General features: G+C 39.7%; 1 protein-coding gene across 1 annotated transcript in view; it reads left to right on the top strand.

Moving 5' to 3' along the window:
- Window positions 1-16,846, top strand: part of PRELID2 (PRELI domain containing 2) — a 79,063-nt gene that overhangs the window by 5,165 nt on the left and 57,052 nt on the right. Inside the window, exons 2-3 of the mRNA XM_068981342.1 lie at window positions 10,055-10,112; window positions 15,973-16,046. Of these exons, the coding sequence (XP_068837443.1) occupies window positions 10,055-10,112; window positions 15,973-16,046 (132 nt within the window). The remainder of the gene's footprint in view (window positions 1-10,054; window positions 10,113-15,972; window positions 16,047-16,846) is intronic.

The raw sequence follows: 16,846 nt of genomic DNA, 5'->3' as shown, positions 1-16,846 counted from the left end.
GGCGCTACAGCAGTGAGGAAATTCTATTTTAAACGGAGTTGACTGATCTCTGGCTTTTGGTATGTTAGAGCTTGCTTTCCAAGTTATAATATCCTACTATTTTTAAAACCTTAGGAATGTTTGCTCTTCTTGCACCTGCCTGTTGGATACCACAGGCAATATATTAGCTACATGCTTTCAAAGTTAAGTGGCACCTTGAAAACAAACACCTCAATACTCTTTGTTCGTGGAGTGTAATATGTCTCAATGAACTCTTCATGGAGGAATGCTGTGAAAACCAAAATGGTTTATTCATCAGATGCTAAACTGTGCTTTCTGTGAACTACAGTGTCAGTGCTCTTGACAGTTTGTTTTGGTTTGTTTCTTTGTATGACTCTCAGCTTTGTACTTCTCATCATTTACAGCTGCTTCCTTTCTTTTACTTAAAACACCCAGAAACAGCACACTACTGTATAGGCAGATATGGCAGCTGCTAGGCTGCCCCAGCTTTGAGACCTCATGTGGGCTCTTTCATGGGCTTGCCTTGCATGGTGAACTGGATTCCTATATTTTTTAAAAGTTTTTTTCTAAAAGATGTCCTAAATTTTGTCTACTTGGAATTGAAAGTCATAAAGAAGGACTCAGAGAGCATTGATTGTGCCTGGATTTTTCTTGTTTATTCTCAAATGAAAGCAGAGAAGTTACGGTTTTTCTCGCCATCGAGTTGTTCAGGTTCATTGTCTGTGTTTCTTTTCTGTTTAATTGTTTGGCCATGCCATGTGGCATATGGGATCTTAATAGTTCCTGGACCAGGGGTGGAACCTTCACCCCCCTGAATCGGAAGTGTGGAGTCTTAACCACTGAACTGCCAAGGAAGCCCTTCAGGTTGATTTTCTTGTTACGCTATAGGCAAAAAAGAGCCATTGTGAACAGAGTATAAGCTTCATGCGTCGAGGTTTTATCATCTGTTCTTGATGTATCTCAAATATCCAAAGAGATCCTGCAACATAGTAGATAGTCAGCAAATCCTTATTGAATGAATGAGAGAAATATTCTCTTCTGGGATTTAGCCTTATGCAATTTCAGGCTGAAGTTGGTGTGCGATTCAGTAGCATGTCCTTACTTTGGGAACTGTAACAAAATGGACAGAGTAAAATAATTTCTTTGCTTCAACACAGTGGCTTCAGGTTTTATTTATTCTAGCCAGGATCCTGATGTTCTGAACAAAATGGTTTGAATGTTTACCCTTAAACTCATAAAGGAGATTTATGAATGGCTATTTCCATTTAGAGTAGAAAGTTGATTGGGTAATTAATAATGTTTCCATTTCTGATCCTGTCTTTTCTCCCTTGCAAATCTGGCACTTAAATGTGTGGAACATCTCTCTGTGCAGAGTTCCTGAAATATTTGAGGTGAACCTGTATTTCCAAAATAAGTGATCTGACAAATGATAGGCCTGGGTTAACATGTGGTTATTTATCTTTTGGTTCACACTGTGATAGTCCTTCTTCGCTTTTAACTTCCTCTCCTCAATTCTGTTAGAAAATTAAGCACAACCGGAAGGAGAAGTTACAGAAAGGAAGAGCATGGGCTCTGACATCAGCTGGGGTCCGGGAGCTTGTAGTCGTGAGTTTGGTTAAGTCAGTTCACTTTTCTATGCCTCAGTTTCCTCATCTCCAAAATAATAATAATAATATCTTCTGGAGTCATTGGGAGGAAGTAAGTTAGATAATGAACACAGTGCATACAATATTCATAGTTTAAAGTAGCCACATGGTAGGTGCCACACAGTATCTCTGCAGAGATATTTACTAACTTGGAGTAATAAAAGGGAGAAAGTGGAAGTGTTCAGTCATTCAGTCATGTCCGACTTTTTCTGACCCCATGGACTGGAGCCCACCAGGTTCCTCTGTCCATGAAATTCTCCAGGCAAGAATACTGGAGTGGGTTGCCATTTCCTTCTCCAGGAGATCTTCACAACGCAAGGATTGAGCCTGGGTCTCCCACATTGCAGGCAGACTGTTTACTGAGTGAGCCACCAGGGAAGTCAGTAGTGAGCATGAATAAAGGTGTGCACTTGAATTATGATTAATTTTTAAATTGGCATTTAAATGGTATCGAAGCATACTTAGTAAGTCACCTAGTAGAGATTATGGCTTAATCAGTGCCTGAAAGATAGGAGATTTTTAACTGTCAAAGAACTAATAGTTAAACATTCATGATATGTTTTCTAATAGAAATTCACAATGGATCTGTGTATCATTTGGCTTCTGGGAGATGAAAAGCTAAGTAAAACATAGCCCTGGACTCAAGGAGCTTACTGTTACAGGGGATAAAGGGAGATAAGTTATTTTGTATTTTTTGTGATAAGTGCCTTCTTAAGGGCATATCACAGACATACCCTGTAGGGCAAGATTGATGTTTAATTACAAATCTACAAGAGCTTTTAGAGTACAGAGTACTCTCTGCTCCACTGTGGTGCTTTCCTTCATGCTTGTGGGCAGGAAAGTATCTGGGAGTACTCATACAAATTATGAATTTGTTAAAGCATGAGCTTGTAAGGTTTTACTAATCTAGAAATATAAGAAACATCTTCTATTAATTTTTGAATAATCTTTTAAATATATCTGGATTGCAAATGGATACTAATAATATACTTAATATCACACCACAGTAAATTACTAGATAAAGACTGAAGTCTTGAAAGGAAGTTTTCAGAAATATTGATTCTTAGTAGTAGCAAACCAGTAAGGTGCCCAGTGTTACACTTTACATAAAGTTATTTCCTTGAATTCCTATAACAGCTCTTTGAGGTATGGACTTTTTGTTTTGTTTCATTTTCTAATTTCACAGATGAAGAAACGAAGGCAGACTGAGATAAAATAATTTTTATGAGATTCCCATAGGTGGGCTTCAACTCAGGTCTCTTGGATTCTAAAATCCTTTCTGTTTTCCAGAGTATCTTTATTTTAATTTTGTTTGTTTGTTAAGCTTTCATCAGCTTACAAAATGTTGCAGAACCAGAAAATTCCAGTATCCTTAACTTCCCCAAACTACTGTATAGTTTATAAATTGAGGGAATTATCACTGATACCATGTTAACTCTTATAACAGACATTATTCAAATATTGGCACTTGTTTACTAATATATTTTTTTTCAGTATAGAATTCAACCCTACGCTGTGGGATCTAGGATCCCACATTGCGTTTAGTTGTGTCTTTGTCTCCTCCTCAGTTCCTGAGTGCTTTCCTGAATCATGGTTGCTTTTGAACAGTACCTATCAGTTATTTGGTAGACATTGTATCTCTAAATGCTCTGGGTTTGTGTATGCCTTTAATGTTTAGGGAAGAGGATTTTCCTTTGTACAATTGTATAAACGATTCTTTCTAAAGAATTTCATTATGTCGTTGCCCATCATTGGGACATTTTGGCCTGAATGAGGGTGGCTGGCCATTGTTTAAAATCAGAACTTGTCCTACCAGGAGGGCCTTTGAGGATCATCTGGTGGTCCATCGGCTGGTGTTCACAGGTGACAGCATCACGGTCTGCAGGTCCTGGCTTCTTGTCCTTTGTTCTTTCTACTTCATCCTCCTACTGAAAAGGCCAGTGAACAACCATTTGAAATGTCTGTTGACTTCACTATGTTTAGTCTTTGATATTGACATTTTGATTAATCACTTGATCTTGGTATTTTTTTTTTAATTTTTTAATTTTTTTTTTAAATTTTAAAATCTTTAATTCTTACATGTGTTCCCAAACATGAACCCCCCTCCCCTCCCTCCCCATAATACCATGATCTTGGTATTTTATGATATTTTATTTTACAATCAACTGTGCTTTTCTTCTAAGATAGACTGTTGCATGTAGCTCGTAAAGGGAGTTTGGCACAGCCCACGGTGATTTCTTTGTGTAACTAAACGCCAAATCTCTTTCAGCAGCCCTATCCCTCTGCATGCATGCATTTGGCAGCAGCCTGGGTAGCAAAGATTCCCTTAATGCTTATAAAAGTAATATGTTAACATCCCAGACTGATTTTAGGTCCCTATGGCCTTCTTTGCAGGACTAATACAGATATATCAGCTAACTGCTTCCTTGTGCTTGTGCTATCTTGGATAATGCTGTTTGCAAGTTGGTAAACAATGGCTCCTTTGGAGGTCATTGACTTTTTTTGGTGCGAGTTTTATAAAAGGCAGGCACTGACTTCTGACTTTTTGGGGAAGTTGGCATTTTATTTAGATATTTATTAAGAAAATTTTTTGGCTGCGCTGAGTCTTTGTTGCAGCATGTAGGCTCCCTCTAGCTATGGCCTGCTGGCTTACTTGCCTGGTGCCATGTGGGATCTTAGTCCCCTGGCGAGGGATCGAACTCATGTTCCCTGCATTGGAAGGCGGAGTCTTAATTTGGACCACTAGGGAAGTCCCGAAAGTTGATATTGTAATAGCTCCACTCTCTTAAGAGTGAGCTTTATGAAAGCTTATTATATTTCTCCCTCATGTAAATAAGAAAGGTAAATATACCCTATCTTCATGAATCTACTCCCAGAAGTATATTGACTGTTGTTCCTGTAGTTAGATACTCTTTCTTGGCCTCTCACTCTTCATAGCTAAGGGTTTATTTTAATGTTTATTGTGTTTTTTACCTCTTATTTTGCAGTTTTTGGCTTCTTGCCTTTTAATGTGTAAAAACAAATGAAAGCAAAGTATATGACAATGTAGGAGAAGTCTACATTTTACCCTTGTTAGACTTCAGTTCGGTTCAGTTGTTCAGTCATGTCCGACTCTTTGCGACTTCATGAATCGCAGCACGCCAGGCCTCCCTGTCCATCACCAAGTCCCGGAGTTCACTCAGACTCACGTCCATCGAGTCGGTGATGCCATCCAGCCATCTCATCCTCTGTCGTCCCCTTCTCCTCCTGCCCCCAATCCCTCCCAGGATCAGAGTCTTGACTTACATACATATAATATAAGCAATGATATTTGCAATACATTTATATCTTAAGAAAAGGTAAAGGACTAGTTTATATATTCTGTGAAGAAAGTAAAAATTGTAAGTAAATTCAAAATAATCTCAAATATACCTTGAAAAATCCCTCGTGTCACCCAGAGAGTTTGGCAAATGTGCAAATCTCTGTGTGGTAGTTCTTAGCCACTGCAGTCTGCGGTCCACTGGATGTACCAGGTCCAAGGACGGTAAGGGTTCTTGGCTGATATCTGGGTCATCAGACCACTTTGCTTCCATGAATGTCGTTAGTGTGAAGTAGAAACTGGAAGATCCCAGGGTTGCCCCGCACATGTTCAGGCTTTATGCCATTATGGTTTTTTGTTTGTTTGTTTCTGTTTTATTTTAAAGATTCTTTTTTAAAAAATGTGAACCACTTTTTTTTCAAGTCTTTATTGAATTTGTAACAATACTGCTTCTGCTTTTTGGCTGTGAGTCATGTGGGATCTTAGTTCCCTGACCGGGGATCGAACAAGCACCCCCTGCCTTGGAGAGCGAAGTCTTCACCATTGGACTTTCAGAGAAGTCCCATATGCCATTATGTTTTCAACATGAGACTCCTTATCTTAATGCATTTTGATAGATCTACTTGTTTGGAGGAGGATGAAATGAGGTATAATACATATGGCGACCTCTGCACAGATAGTAGTTGCTCAGTAAGTCTTTGATGCGCTCGGTCACGATCTAGCTTGATCCTTTCCACTGTCACACTGTGCTTGTAGAGGTGTCCAGAGAAACCTGGTCAGCTGCTTCCTGTCTTCCCAAACTGGTATTCCTGGTGGTGACCTTCTCTGAGCTGGCTTCCCTCTCTGGGTCCCTTGTTATCTGACTTCAGATAAATGTTTGTGAGTTAAATCATGAATGTTCAAGTTACCACAAGATGGTGTCAGATCATTTCAAGTGATGCCAGGTAGGGGGAGCCTCAGCACAATAAATCTTTAAAGAAACTTAAAATATATGCCTTTCTTGTCACAGTATTTAGCTTTTGTCAATAGACCTCTGATTTCTTTTCCCATTCTTCTATGGAAGGGAACTTGAGGCTCCATATCTATTCAACTGCAAAAGTAGTTGCACAGGAAAATGACCTGAGTCTTGTAAATGAGTTTACTGAAGTGAATAGTCTGGGGCTTCTTGTGTTTGACTGAGACAACTTCCATATTACTTTATAATTTATAAGAATTGTCTAGTTAGTGACCCTTAAGCATTTTACCTAGAGGAGGGCGTGGCTACCTACTCCAGTGTTCTCGCCCGGAGAATCCCTATGGACAGAGGAGCCTGGCGGGCTACAGTCCATGGGGTCGTAGAGAGTTGGACATGACCGAAGTGACTAAGCAGAAATATTTTACAATGGCCCCTCTTCATAATTCCCATCCTACTATCCCTTAGTCTGATTTATTTTCTCATTATTTTATTTTATTTTCCTAACATGTAAATTTTCTAAGAATCTACGGTTTTGTTTGTTTTATTCCTTTATCCTTAGTGCATGGAAGAGTGCCTGCATAGTCAAGAAAATTGTTAAATGAAGAATATCTTTGCTATTATTTAAATCGAGCAGGCAATGGCAACCCACTCCAGTGTTCTTGCCTGGAGAATCCCAGGGACGGGGGAGCCTGGTGGGCTGCCGTCTCGGGTCGCACAGAGTTGGACACGACTGAAGTGACTTAGCAGCAGCAAATCGATACCCTTTACCTTAGGGGATTCCCTGGTGGCTCAGACAGTAAAGCGTCTGCCTGCAATGCGGGAGACCTGGGTTCAATCCCCGGGTTGGGAAGATCCCCTGGAGAAGGAAATGGCAACCCACTCCAGTACTCTCGCCTAGAAAATTCCATGGATGGAGGAGCCTGGTGGGCTACAGTCCATGGGGTCGCAAAGAGTCAGACACGACTGAGCAACTTCACCTTTACCTTAATAAGCAAATATTAAAGTTATAGAAAAGCATAAATAAAGCATTTGAGTTTGTTGTTGTTCATTTGCTCAGTCGTGTCTGACTCTTTGCGACCCCATGGACTGCAGCACAACAGGCTTCCCTGTCCTCCACTATCTCCTGGAATTTGCTCAGACTCATGACTGTTGAGTCAGTGATGCTGTCTGACCCTCTCATCGTCTGCTGCCCCTTCTGCTTTTACCTTTAATCTTTCCTAGCATCAGGGTCTCAAAGAATCGGCTCTTCTTTGAGTTTGTAGTCTTTAGGAATTTCATTGCTAATTTTGTGCAGTAACCAGAACTTGGGAAATTTTTATCATTAGCCTTCTCTGGTGATTACATTTACAGCTTCTTTTGTAATTTAGTTCAGCCATCTTCCTGCTATTTACAGTGTATTTCTAATATTCATCAGTCAGGGTATATTGATGAATACAAGACACTGTGTAAACTAGAATTAGAGTAGAGGCAGTATTCTCATACTTTGATTTTACCTTAGTATAAAAGTTCTGATGTATACATACACACACACTTAAAAATTAAGGGCATCTGTGTGAGTCTCAGATATCTGGCTAACTTCAAGGGTGTTGGTGAGGCCCCCTTCCTGAGAAACACAATAGTTAAACCTGATCCCTGTGGTGAACATTATCTTCAAAAAAACACTGAAAGTTAAACTTCAAGAAAACAGGCATCGTAATTTTGAGCATTTTTTTTTTCCTGTGGCAAACATGAATGAATGAATGAATAGATAAATATTTAAAAAGCCATGTTGGGGAATTCCTTGGTTGTCCAGTGGTTAGAACTTGATGCTTTCAGTGCCAGGGGTGGGTTCGATCCTTGGTTGCAGAACTAAGATACTGAAAGTCTTGTGGTGTGGCCGCCCCCTCAACCCTCCCACCCCCCCCCCCCGCCCCCCCGCCCCAAAAAAGTGTTGTTGATTAGTTCTCAAGATTGCAGTTCTCCGGATGGAAGTGTGACTGGCAGAGTTTACGGCCTGAGGTCTGGTTTGGCTTTGAGGATGCTGAGAATGGAGCCCACTGCCCTCTTCATAAACTGGTGCCCTTGGTCCCTGAAGGGGGTAAGGTTTAGTTTTCACATTGATCCTGGAGGTCAGTGAGGTTTATCTTCTAGATGGTTCATTCATTCAGCAGATATTCATTGAGTGCCTACTACCTGCCAGGCACTGCTAGGTGGTGGAGATAGAGAAGCCCTGCTCTTTCAGAGTCTGTCTTCTAACCCCTCGTCTTTTGGGGCCACAGATATCTTTAAGAATGTGTGAAAGTGATGGACCTTTTTCCCTGAAAATCAGTCAACCTCTTATATACACATACATACACACATGGATGCTCACAGGCACACAGCTGCTGCAGGGTTGGGGAGAACCCTGCTCACTGAATTTCCTTTACCATTTCCTGGGTTCAGAAGGCTTACAGCTCAAGCTTACCAAGTGGAGGGCCCTGTCCCCTACCCATGCCCGCACCTGTCTGCTGCTCTGGTCTCCCCCTCAGCACCTTATGCTGCTTTGGATGAGACTTGCATGTGATTTTCCTTTTGGATTAGACCTCACGATGAAGCAGTATGCCTCTGGGAACAGAACCTGAGAGGCACTTAGCAGGCCTGGTGGACAGCCTGCTTGTCCTACAGCTTTGAGGACTTCTACGGTCCGAGTCTCTTTTTTGCATCCAAGGCATGGAAAGGGTGGGATTTGAGTGACTGAGATGTTTGAAAATAGGTTAGGTGGGCAGGCCTTGAAGGCAAAGGAAAGTGTCTGTGGCTAAATTACAGTCTTGACGCTCATTAACTGATTTTAAGCAAATTACCTAGTTTATCCAAGTCTTATTTCTCACAGGTGGAAGGGAGAAAAAAAAGACACCCCAGCATGTAACTCAAGGAATAGTTTTGAAAATTAAACTGAAATAATGCATTAAGCTGCCTAGGACAAAAATGGTAGCTATTATCAGCTCTTTTAACATCCACATTGTGTTTCAGGGGAATTTAATCCACAAATAAGGTATGCATTTTGCATTTTTTTCTTTATTGAAATATAGTTGATTTACAGTGCTGTGCCAGTTTCTGCTGTGCAGCACACTGATTCAGCCGTGCACGTGTGTACACTTATTCATTGAGGACCTGGCATAGAACCCTGTGATTACATTCCTGTGATGCTGACCCAGCCCACCAGGCGATAGTAAAGGACAGTAGTGAAGGAGCGCACTGTGTTTCAGGCCGGGTTTAATTCTGTGGCTCTACTGTTAACCAGCTGGGTGACCTTAAGTGTTCTGATTTTCTTTAGCTTCCATTTAGTTTCTGAAAGACAGTGATATTCCGTGACCCAGTCACAACAGAGAGGCTGATTTTAAAAAAAGATCATGCAAGTAAAGTGTTTAGCACAGTGCCTCATGCAAGGAATGCTCCTGAGTTATGTAAGGCTGGTTCAAGATTATAGTAGTAGTATTGTTGCTGTTTAGTGCTCAGTCGTGTCTGACTCTGCGACCCCTTGGTCTGTCCACAGAATTCTCTAGGCAAGAGTACTGGAGTGGGTTGCCATTCCCGTCTCCAGGGGATCTTCCTGACCCAGGGATGGAACCCTAGTCTTCCGCATTGCAGGCCAGACTCTTTACCGTCTGCGTTACTAGGGAAGCCCAGTTTTATTATTAAGCTTAACCTAACCTAACCTTCCCTTCTCCACCCAGAGCTAGGCTGACTCCAAAGACGGTTTCTCTGGATTTCATACAGGTACAATCGATAACAGCATCTCACTTATCTATTCTGAAATAGTAAAATTAAGAAATTTGATTGCAGACTGGCCTTAGAGATTGCTTGTGCATGTATGTGAAGTCACTTCAGTTGCATCAGACTCTGCGGCCCCATAGACTGTAGCCCACCAGGCTCTTCTGTCCGTGGGATTCTTCAGACAAGAATACTGGAATGGGTATCCATTCACTTCTCCAGGTGATCTTCCCAACCCAGGGATCGAACCTGCGTCTCTTGGGTCTCCTGCATTGGCAAGCAGGTTCTTTATCACTAGCGCCACCTGGGAAGCCCCTAGAGATTGCTTGGAAAAGATTTACAGTTCGTGCAAATAAGTGGTTGCTATAAAGTAATTCATTTTGCCAAAAAATGAATGGTAATTTTTCTTTGTGTGTTTTTATTTAGTATCCAAACCCCATGGATAAAAATGTCATCTCCGTAAAAATTGTGGAGGAAAGAAAAGGTAAGTATTACTGAGTTTTGTAAAGATGTGTGTCTATGTGTGTGTGTCGCCTGTGATATTTTAAACATCTGTTAACAGGTATAGGTCTGTATTCAAGGTGGCTGATCAGAAAGAGCACCCAGCCTTTCCAGCAATAGAAGACTTGCTGTTCATTCTTGTCATCTTCCCCGTTAAGAATTGATGACAAGCTGTGACAGTTAACATTTTTCAATACTTAATGTGTACCAGGCACTTTTATTGTTATTAACTTCACCCTCAGAACGATATAATTCCTTTTTAATGAATGAAGAAACCAAGGTATAGAGAGAGTAAGTAACTTAACTGAGGTTACATGGCTACGTCCTTTAATATATTCACACATCATTTTATGACAAAATAGGTATGACTAATAGCACATATATGAGATGTGACTGTAAAGTGATTGGATTATGGAGTCAGAACTGTGCTTAACAATATGGTTCAGTATTGACTGGCTTGACAAATTATCTTTGTGTTGCCTGTTGTAAATAAAGTTTTATTGGCACCCAGCTATGCCCATTTTTTTAATGTGTTATCTGTGCCTCTTTCCTTATCGTAACAGTAGATTTGTAAGAGACTGTATAGCTCACAAAACCTAATATATTTACTTATTATCTGGCACTTTACAGAAGATTATTGACTGCTGGACTGGAGTGTAGGGGTCTTTCCTGTTCTGTCATTCACATCTCTGATAGAAGTGTTTTCACTCTCAGTGTTTGAACTCGAGAGTTGGGCAATGAAGGAAGCTATAATGGTGCTCATTGTCAAAGCATAAACCTTTGGAGACAGCCAGGTCCGGTCTACCAGGCTCTTGAACCTCTTCTAGGAAAACATGAGATGCTGCTCTTCATTTTGTGACTCTGAGGCCTTCTCTCTGCTTGGTGAAGAGAGAGCTATCTTTGTGAGGGTCTTTTCTGCATTTCTATAGCTCTATAAATATGATGAAAAATGATTTTCTCATGTACCTGCACTCATGGGAGAAAGGTTTTACATGGTATTAGAGAAGTTTGATTTCAGGTCCTGATTTCGTTCCTATCTACATGACTTAACTTCTTGGAGGCTCTATTTCTTCATCTTTCAAATGGGGAAGTAATAACAAACAGTCTGTCTTTAGGTTGTTGAGAAGAATCAAGCAATAGAACAGCATGCATATTCCAAAGTGGTTAATTATAATTTCTGCCATTGACAGGGACATCTTCGCCTCCAGGAGTGGCTCATCCATTTTCTCTATGTGTGCTGCAGACTTTGGATGAGATGGCCAGAGGGTGCCAGTGGGCAGAGGAGATGAACCAGGGTCATCCTCCCAACAACTTCAGAGTGTTCAGGGTGTTTGCACCAAGGTTCAGGACTGTTATAGTGTTATAGTCCAAGCTTTGAGAAACCGTGAAGAAACTTGGCTGAGTCGTGTAATTCACAGAGCAAAAGACAACACTTGAGTTTATATTTTTCTCTGATTCACTTTCCTTTTTTTCAACTCAAATTTATCACATTTTTTTTTAATGCCCTTAATGCAACTCGGTAAACTTTTTTCCAGAACAGAGTAGTTCCAGCCACAGAGAGTCTGCTTCCCTATGACAGAAGAGTGTGCCCAGTGTAATTAATAATAGGTTTAAATTCATAGCCAGAAATTGGTGCTTGAAAACTCATTTGGTGCAGAAGGTGGTAGAATTAGATCCTCCATTGTTTTGTTAAAACATGTTAAACATTGGCTGTTGCTGAGCAGAAGGCTCATTGGCTGTGGCCACTGGAGTGTTGACATTGATAGCCCAGAGCAGTGAACAATTTGTGTCTTTTTAAAAGTCTCATTGGAGACTTCAGAAATGGACTTTCTTATTTTATTATTTTAAAACCTTTCTTTTGGCTGTACCCTGCGGCATGTTGGGCCTTAGTTCCCAGACCAGGGATGGAACCCGCACCACCTGCATTGGCAGGAGTCATAGCCACTGGACTGCTGGGGAAGTCCCATTTGCAGTTCTTTTGTCCTTGACTTTATTTTTTTTATTTTTTTATTTTTTTGTGTTCCATAATTATTTATTTATTTATTTATTTCAAAATTTTTTTTAATTTAATTTTAAAATCTTTAATTCTTACATGTGTTCCCAAACATGAACCCCCCTCCCACCTCCCTCCCCACAACATCTCTGTGGGTCATCCCCATGCACCAGCCCCAAGCATGCTGCATCCTGCGTCAGACATAGACTGGCGATTCAATTCTTACATGATAGTATACATGATAGAATGCCATTCTCCGAAATCATCCCACCCTCTCCCTCTCCCTCTGAGTCCAAAAGTCCGTTATACACCGCTGTGTCTTTTTTCCTGTCTTGCATACAGGGTCGTCATTGCCATCTTTCTAAATTCCATATATATGTGTTAGTATACTGTATTGGTGTTTTTCTTTCTGGCTTACTTCACTCTGTATAATCGGCTCCAGTTTCATCCATCTCATCAGAACTGATTCAAATGAATTCTTTTTAACGGCTGAGTAATACTCCATTGTGTACATGTACCACAGCTTTCTTATCCATTCATCTGCTGATGGACATCTAGGTTGTTTCCATGTCCTGGTTATTATAAACAGTGCTGCGATGAACATTGGGGTACATGTGTCTCTTTCAATTCTGGTTTGCTCGGTGTGTATGCCCAGCAGTGGGATTGCTCGGTCATAAGGTAGTTCTATTTGCAATTTTTTAAGGAATCTCCACACTGTTCTCCATAGTGGCTGTACTAGTTTGCATTCCCACCAACAGTGTAGGAGGGTTCCCTTTTCTCCACACCCTCTCCAGCATTTATTGCTTGCAGATTTTTGGATCGCAGCCATTCTGACTGGTGTGAAGTGGTACCTCATTGTGGTTTTGATTTGCATTTCTCTGATAATGAGTGATGTTGAGCATCTTTTCATGTGTTTGTTAGCCATCCATATGTCTTCTTTGGAGAAATGTCTATTTAGTTCTTTGGCCCATTTTTTGATTGGGTCGTTTATTTTTCTGGAATTGAGCTGCATAAGTTGCTTGTATATTTTTGAGATTAGTTGTTTGTCAGTTGCTTCATTTGCTATTATTTTCTCCCATTCAGAAGGCTGTCTTTTCACCTTGCTTATATTTTCCTTTGTTGTGCAGAAGCTTTTAATTTTAATTAGATCCCATTTGTTTATTTTTGCTTTTATTTCCAGTATTCTGGGAGGTGGATCATAGAGGATCCTGCTGTGATTTATGTCGGAGAGTGTTTTGCCTATGTTCTCCTATAGGAGTTTTATAGTTTCTGGTCTTACATTTAGATCTTTAATCCATTTTGAGTTTATTTTTGTGTGCGGTGTTAGAAAGTGATCTAGATTCATTCTTTTACAAGTGGTTGACCAGTTTTCCCAGCACCACTTGTTAAAGAGATTGTCTTTTCTCCATTGTATATTCTTGCCTCCTTTGTCAAAGATAAGGTGTCCATATGTGTGTGGATTTATCTCTGGGCTTTCTATTTTGTTCCATTGATCTATATGTCTGTCTTTGTGCCAGTACCATACTGTTTTGATGACTGTGGCTTTGTAGTAGAGCCTGAAGTCAGGCAAGTTGATTCCTCCAGTTCCATTCTTCTTTCTTAAGATTGCTTTGGCTATTCGAGGTTTTTTGTATTTCCATACAAATCTTGAAATTATTTGTTCTAGTTCTGTGAAAAATATGGCTGGTAGCTTGATAGGGATTGCATTGAATTTGTAAATTGCTTTTGGTAGTATACTCATTTTCACTATATTGATTCTTCCAATCCATGAACATGGTATATTTCTCCATCTATTAGTGTCCTCTTTGATTTCTTTCATCAGTGTTTTATAGTTTTCTATATATAGGTCTTTAGTTTCTTTGGGTAGATATATTCCTAAGTATTTTATTCTTTTCATTGCAATGGTGAATGGAATTGTTTCCTTAATTTCTTTTTCTACTTTCTCATTATTAGTGTATAGGAATGCAAGGGATTTCTGTGTGTTGATTTTATATCCTGCAACTTTACTATATTCATTGATGAGCTCTAGTAATTTTCTGGTGGAGTCTTTAGGGTTTTCCATGTAGAGGATCATGTCATCTGCAAACACTGAGAGTTTTACTTCTTCTTTTCCAATTTGGATTCCTTTTATTTCTTTTTCTGCTCTGATTGCTGTGGCCAAAACTTCCAGAACTATGTTGAATAGTAGCGGTGAAAGTGGACACCCTTGTCTTGTTCCTGACTTTAGGGGAAATGCTTCCAATTTTTCACCATTGAGGATAATGTTTGCTGTGGGTTTGTCATATACAGCTTTTATTATGTTGAGGTATGTTCCTGCTATTCCTGCTTTCTGGAGAGTTTTTATCATAAATGGATGTTGAATTTTGTCAAAGGCCTTCTCTGCATCTATTGAGATAATCATATGGTTTTTATTTTTCAATTTGTTAATGTGGTGAATTACATTGATTGATTTGTGGATATTGAAGAATCCTTGCATCCCTGGGATAAAGCCCACTTGGTCATGGTGTATGATCTCAATTACAGGAGAAAAACTACTAAAAATTCCAACATATGGAGGTTGAACAACACACTTCTGAATAACCAACAAATCACAGAAGAAATCAAAAAAGAAATCAAAATATGCATAGAAACTAATGAAAATGAAAGCACAGCAACCCAAAACCTGTGGGACACTATAAAAGCAGTGCTAAGAGGAAAGTTCATAGCAATACAGGCATACCTCAAGAAACAAGAAAAAAGTCAAATAAATAACCTAACTCTACAACTAAAGCAACTAGAAAAGGAAGAATTGGAGAACCCCAGAGTTAGTAGAAGGAAAGAAATCTTAAAAATTAGGGCAGAAATAAATGCTAAAGAAACAAAAGAGACCATAGCAAAAATCAACAAGGCCAAAAGCTGGTTCTTTGAAAGGATAAATAAAATTGACAAACCACTAGCCAGACTCATCAAGAAGCAAAGAGAGAAAAATCAAATCAATAAAATTAGAAATGAAAATGGAGAGATCACAACAGACAACACAGAAATACAAAGGATCATAAGAGACTACTATCAGCAGTTGTATGCCAATAAAATGGACAATGTGGAAGAAATGGACAAATTCTTAGAAAAGTACAATTTTCCAAAACTGAACCAGGAAGAAATAGAAAATCTTAACAGACCCATCACAAGCACGGAAATTGAAACTGTAATCAGAAATCTTCCAGCAAACAAAAGCCCAGGTCCAGACGGCTTCACAGCTGAATTCTACCAAAAATTTCGAGAAGAGCTAACACCTATCCTACTCAAACTCTTCCAGAAAATTGCAGAGGAAGGTAAACTTCCAAACTCATTCTATGAGGCCACCATCACCCTAATACCAAAACCTGACAAAGATGTCACAAAAAAAGAAAACTACAGGCCAATATCACTGATGAACATAGATGCAAAAATCCTCAACAAAATTCTAGCAATCAGAATCCAACAACACATTAAAAAGATCATACACCATGTCCTTGACTTTAGAATGTGCTTCGCTGGTGGCTCAGATGGGAAACAATCCACCTGCAATGCAGGAGACCTGGGTTTGATCCCTGGGTAGGGGAGATTCCCTTGGAGGAGAGCATGGAAACCCACTCCAGTGTTCTTGCTTGGAGAATCCCATGGACAGAGGAGCCGGATGGGTTCACAGATATTTGGAGGGATTTGGTCAAGGAAAGTGGTCAGGGAAGCTGGGTTTTGAGTTAAACATTTTGCTTAGGAATTCTCCATATAGAAAATTGAGATTGACATTAAACATTTTATTGACATTAAAATAAGAATACATTTACTTCAGTTTTTTTTTTTTTTGAGTGTAAACATTTTCTGTTCCTAGATGTGTCAACAGGGATCATCTATAGAAAGAGGATTGCAGTCTGTCAGAATGTGGTTCCAGAAATTTTAAGGAAGGTAAACGCATTTCAAAATTTAATCAGATTTTGTGTAACACTGGGTGATTTTCAAACATTCATGAAAAGAAATAGCATTTTCTGATGTAAAGAAGTGTTGGAAATTTCCCAGTTCTCCTGTCTCCTAGCCTTTCAAAGGAAGATATCTGTCTCCTCTCCAACCTCAGTTTTGATAGGTGCTACCAGAGATAGTGTTTTTTCCTGTATGTTTTGCCTCTCTTTTGTGGAGGGCGCTTAGTGTACATAGAGATGGACTGCAATTATTTTAAAAGATACTTTGGCTATTTTGCATGAAGTGACCATCTTTTCTGATCTGTCCATGGTTAGATAACGACTCTTAGGTAAGAATGATCAGAACTGGGCAGGTGGTAAATATTTCATCTGATCTTCAATAAGGAAGAGAAAAGCTTCAGTTTCCATTTCACTGTCGGAGAGAATGGTTTTGGTAGTATAATGTTCTCAGCACCCTCTGTAAGTCTTTTTGTGTGTGTTTCTATAAAGTAGTGGTGTTGATGATGAAATCTTCATGATAGCAAATTGTTTTTTCTCTTTGAAATCCTTAAGCACTCTGATGATTGCTGGAAAAAGGTGAGTGGAAAATTTTAATCACATTGCTTTAACCATAGAGTGATTATGACAAAAATCCTTAGAATCATTAGGGAATACGAGGAGAACGTCTTGATGCACATTTTAAAACACGTTTCATGTGATCTTTTCAACCTGGAAGTGATTGTATGTGTGATGTAAAACCCAAGACTCCTGCCAGGTAGCTTGCAAATTGTTTAGCTGTGCTGTATATAG

The sequence above is a fragment of the Capricornis sumatraensis genome, chromosome 9 (assembly GCF_032405125.1).
Source record: "Capricornis sumatraensis isolate serow.1 chromosome 9, serow.2, whole genome shotgun sequence".
Taxonomy (NCBI): domain Eukaryota; kingdom Metazoa; phylum Chordata; class Mammalia; order Artiodactyla; family Bovidae; genus Capricornis; species Capricornis sumatraensis.
Note: the sequence above shows the minus strand (reverse complement) of the source record. Positions and strands in the feature narration are given on the sequence as shown.